The sequence below is a fragment of the Sinocyclocheilus anshuiensis genome, unplaced genomic scaffold (assembly GCF_001515605.1).
Source record: "Sinocyclocheilus anshuiensis isolate Anshui unplaced genomic scaffold, SAMN03320099.WGS_v1.1 scaffold1468, whole genome shotgun sequence".
Lineage (NCBI taxonomy): Eukaryota > Metazoa > Chordata > Actinopteri > Cypriniformes > Cyprinidae > Sinocyclocheilus > Sinocyclocheilus anshuiensis.
Window position 1 is genome coordinate 85,973 of NW_015546129.1, and position 5,249 is coordinate 91,221.

General features: G+C 34.7%; 1 protein-coding gene across 1 annotated transcript in view; it reads left to right on the forward strand.

The window, feature by feature from the left end:
* The window catches only part of gtf2h1 (general transcription factor IIH, polypeptide 1), a 13,644-nt gene that overhangs the window by 5,134 nt on the left and 3,261 nt on the right, over nt 1-5,249 (forward strand). Inside the window, exons 3-8 of the mRNA XM_016502968.1 lie at nt 1,809-2,001; nt 2,556-2,721; nt 3,133-3,226; nt 4,515-4,664; nt 4,816-4,895; nt 4,978-5,112. Coding sequence (XP_016358454.1) covers nt 1,809-2,001; nt 2,556-2,721; nt 3,133-3,226; nt 4,515-4,664; nt 4,816-4,895; nt 4,978-5,112 — 818 coding nt within the window. The remainder of the gene's footprint in view (nt 1-1,808; nt 2,002-2,555; nt 2,722-3,132; nt 3,227-4,514; nt 4,665-4,815; nt 4,896-4,977; nt 5,113-5,249) is intronic.

Genomic DNA, 5,249 nt, shown 5'->3' on the forward strand with positions numbered 1-5,249 from the left:
AGGCCTTTTGTGTACATAGAAAAAGTCTTAGATCTTTGAGTTCAGGTCATGAAAAATGGGGGCAAAAACAAAAGTGTTGCGTTTATAATTTTGTTCAGTGTAATTTGGTTTGGGAGTCCCCAACAACAGGTTTACATGCATGCAAGGTCAAAAACACTTTCATTTTCTTATAATATGCATTTAATTTTACGTTATTTCTCAACGATTCGTTTGAAGATTCATCTTTCCAAACCCCTCCTTTGCATAATGTTACTCTGCTCTGATTGGTCCGATGACCCAGTCTGTTGTGATTGGTCTACTGCGTACAGCGCATGTCGGAAACAGACCGCCCATCATCAGTACTGGAATACGGCTTATCAATAATTCATCCTATTATAATAATAATGGTGCTCCATTCTGTTCTAAAAAGAAAAAATCACGCAACAATGTAGCGAACTGGACCCACAGCTTGCTAGTAAAGACCCAAACAATAATGGTATATGTGTTAGCCGAACACAGAGTACTGATAAAGTACTGCAGTTTTTATGTAAACCAATGTATTGCTCCATCCTTTATCATGACGCCAAGTACAACAGACAATCTATATTAATCGACACATTTCTAGACAATAGCGGGCCCACAGCTGATTAGCAGAACTATAATTATACTTACTGGTTGTGATTCGGAAGAGCAAACTGTTCAAAACAAACTGGGCACTGACCTAATATGCATCTTTCAAAGATAACCGGTTTACGAATCCCGCGTTGAACTTTCTGAGATTGGAGAAGCAGTCATCAGTAACAGTAGGTTACCCTCAAGACAGACCTACCATGAGCTCTGAGCTTGTTCAGTGATGCTAATGTAGAAACAAGTCAGACTAAAAATCATGTTCAATAGTCACTGTTCCCATGGAAATTAAATTTGTGGCAAAAGAGCTCAGCAGTTTCTGCTCACTCCTATTAAGAACTGTAAAAAAATTATTCAAAAACAGCTTGTTTATATATAAATTAATATATATTACAAATAATACAATATTTTGCATTATAGTAATATATAATATTGTTAATGTTATGTTCATTATATTATATCTATCTATGTAACACTTCTATTAATACTTTTATTCTTCAAGGATGCATTAAATTGATCAAAAGTGACAGCAAAGACGTTTATAATGTAAATTTCTATGTCAAATAAATGCTGTTCTTTTAAACTTTCTATTCATCTGTGAATCCTGAAAAACATGTATCACGGTTTCCACAGAAATATGAAGCAGCACAACTGTTTTCAACACTGATAATAATCAGAAATGTTTCATAAGCAGCAAATCAGCATATTAGAATGATTTCTGAAGATCATGTGACACTTCATTTCCAGTGATATCGTTGACTTGATTGCAAATGATTGCACAGATACTATTTAAACTGAACTGAGCTGGATGATGACATCACTGAATTCAATGATGAACTGTCTTTTAACTGAAAAATGAGTGTGTACTATTGTCACTTTGCATTATTGACACACTATTTTCCTAATTAATGCTGTTCAGTTGCTTTGACACAATCTGTATTGTTAAAAGCGCTATATAAATAAAGGTGACTTGACTTGACTTGACTTGACTGAAGACTGGAGGAATGATGCTGAAAATACAGCTTTGATCACAGAAATAAATTACATTTTAAAATAGAAAAGGTATTTAATTAATACATACAGTGTGTGTGTGTGTGTGTGTGTGTGTGTGTGTGTGTGTTCAAATCAAACATAAAACATTTTTCTGCTTTAAATCAAAGTTAGTAATGTGATCCTAAAGCTTTTGTTTTTCTCATATGCAGGTCAGAAGATCAGTCCTGATGGTAAGGCGAAGATCCAGCTTCAGTTGGTTCTGCACACGGGAGAAAGCACCACCTTTCATTTCGCCAATGAGAGCACAGCACTGAAGGACAGAGACGCCACCAAAGAACTCCTGCAGCAGCTCCTGCCCAAGTTCAAGAAGAAAGCCAATAAAGAGCTGGAGGAGAAGAACAGGTGAGTTTGATTGTATATCATTTGCCATCATTAAATTCTGACATATTTTACTATAATATGTGACCCTGGAGCACAAAAGCAGTGTTAAGTCTCTGGGGTATATTTGTAGCAATAGCCAACAATACATTGTATGGATCAAAATTATAGATTTTTCTTTTATGCCAAAAATCATTAGGATATTAAGTAAAGATCATGTTCCATGAAGATATTTTGTAAATTTCCTACCGTAAATATATCAAAACATAATATGCATTGCTAAGAACTTAATTTGGACAACTTTAAAGATGATTTTCTCAATATTTAGATTTTTTTTGTACTCTCAGATTCCAGATTTTCAAATAGTTGTATCTCAGCCAAATATTGTGCTATCCTAACAAACCATACATCAATGGAACGCTTATTTATTCAGCTTTCAAATAAGGTATAAATCTCAATTTTGAAAAATTGACACTTAAGACTGGTTTTGTGGTCCAGGGTCACATATTGGCAAACTGGCCACCTGGCTCTCTCTGTATTGGTATTAGCTGACCTCCAGCGGATGTTTTATGTTCCAGGATGTTGCAGGAAGATCCTGTTCTGTTCCAGCTCTATAAGGACTTAGTAGTGAGTCAGGTGATCAGTGCTGAGGAGTTCTGGGCCAATCGGCTGAGCCTGAATTCTGTGGAGCACTCCCTCTCCAACAACAACAAACAGGAAGTGGGCATTTCTGCTGCCTTCCTGGTGAGTTCAAATTAGGGCTGTGCGATTAATCGAAATCGAATCGAAATCGCGATTTGAGACGTTGCGATTTCCTAATCGCAAAGTCCTATTGGAATAATGCCCAAAACAAAAAGGAATTTTGTAATGGTTTAATGGAAACTATAAGAATTTCTGTGATAGTTGCTATTGTTTTTTTCAGCAGGGTAATGATACCCATGCTGTGCTGCACATTATTGACAATATTGAGCTGAAGCTTGACTTTGCAAATTTAAAATCGCAAATCAAATCGCAATATCTGTCAAAAAAATCGCAATTTGATATTTTCCCCCAAATCGCACAGCCCTAGTTCAAATACATCATGAGACGGACAGTTTATTGAAAGCACTTACAATGTAAACTCACCCCGTGATCATGTTGTCACCGTGGTTACAGGCCGACATCAGACCGCAGACAGATGGCTGCAACGGCCTGCGCTACAATCTGACCACAGACATCATTGAGTCGATCTTCAGAACTTACCCTACAGGTGAGAAATGTGATTATGATCTTACTCAAACTACCACTATAATCGTTCGAAATGGGTGTGTTCCAAACCCTAGTGTGCTGCCTTGTTGTCTACTGTCTGTCTTCTTCTAAGGTGGCACCCTAACTGATATGGATCCTCATAAGTGACAGATTTAGAAGAATCTACATAAGCCGGATTCACGATTTTTTTGGCACTAGCATTTGGCTAAGCTCACTGTGTGATACTCTATTAAGCATAAAAATACATAATGCTTGTTATTGATAACTTTCTGTATTGAAAGAATGACTTTTCTCTCCCTTAATCGAACATCTTGTTACATTGCATTTTGAATGGAAGCCCATTTCCACCATTTAAAAACCATATATAACAATCATGCTTAGGTAAATCATAAATATCAGATAAAAATTCATAAATATGACATAAAGGTTATATAGTTTTTTTTGTCATAATTGTTTTTTTTTTTTGTTATAGTTTCAACTTTTTATGTCGTAATTACTTTCTATCTCATAATTATGACTTTTTATCTCATAATTTTGCCTTTTTTTTATAATTCTGTCGGTCATAATTATGACTTTTATATCAAAATTTTGACTTTTTAACTCTTAATTTTATTTGATTTATCTCATAATTTTCCTGATTTTGACTTTTATCTCATAATTATGACTTTTAATTTAATTTTGATCTCAGTTTCAATTTTTTAATCTCATAATTTATTTCACAATTTCAACTTTCATGTCATAATTATGATTTATCTCATAATTTCATCTTATGTCATAATGATTTTTATCTCATAATTGTACATATATATTTTTTTAGTTTTAGAGTTTATATTTAAGTTTAAATGTTTTATCTCATAATTGTTTTTGTTTCATAATTTTAACCTTTATGTTATAATTATGATTGTTTAACTAGTATCTCATAATTTCTATGGCTTAGTAAGTCATAATTTAATATGACCTTTATTTAATAACTATGACTGTTAACACTGATAATTATGATCTACCAAATTGTTCTCTTACGTTGCAGAAATGTATAATTCTGGTATTCTCTTCTCCACAGAGAATACATGTAATGTTGTTCGTATTTGACCAAAAGATGGTCAGATCAATCATAGCAAGGGTCATTTACATTTAGTAGTCTTAAAGGTACAGTACCCTGTTTTAGGTCACAAAAAATGGTTTTAGGTGATGAAACACTTAGTGTGCTTTGTGCAAGAAACACTGACTGATATTATAAGGACAAATCAAATGCTCTAAAAGTATTGAATATGAGCCTTTTCTGCTCACAGTCAAGCAGAAATACGCTGAGAATGTTCCTCACAACATGACGGAGAAGGAGTTCTGGACGCGGTTCTTTCAGTCTCATTACTTCCACAGAGACCGGATCAACACAGGCCTGCAGGACATCTTCTCAGAGTGTGCCAAAGAGGACGAGAAGGGTACTGCATTTTATGAAGTCTTTATTTAATGTTTTGAGATCTTATGAACTCTGAAGGAGTCTTCCATGCACTATTGACTTCAGCTGACCATGTTTAATGGCTCTTATGTGTCTTTCTGTTGTGATGGAGTTTGTTTCTTCGCATTTTTCAGGCCTGAAATCAATGGTGACCCAGGGAGTGAAGAACCCCATGGTGGATCTGCTTTCTCTCGAGGATAAAACATTAGATGAGGTGAGGGCTGTTAAACTTTGAAACACATTTCCTCTGCGTATTGAATGGTTTGTTGACACTGGATGTCTCTGTGTCTCTGAAGGGTTACGGCACAGCTACAGTTCCCACTACATCAAACTCATCAAACAAATCACTGAGAGAGAACAGCAACTCTGCCATAATCAAACGCTTCAACCACCACAGTGCCATGGTGAGCAAAGCATACACCCCTTTAGATGTAGCAGAATCACTGTTGCTTTATGAATAATAATTATAATGTCGATATTGAAAAATATAGAAAAAATATTAAACCTAATTTAGATATATATATATATATATATATATATATGTAAATTAGGTTTAATATTTTTTCTA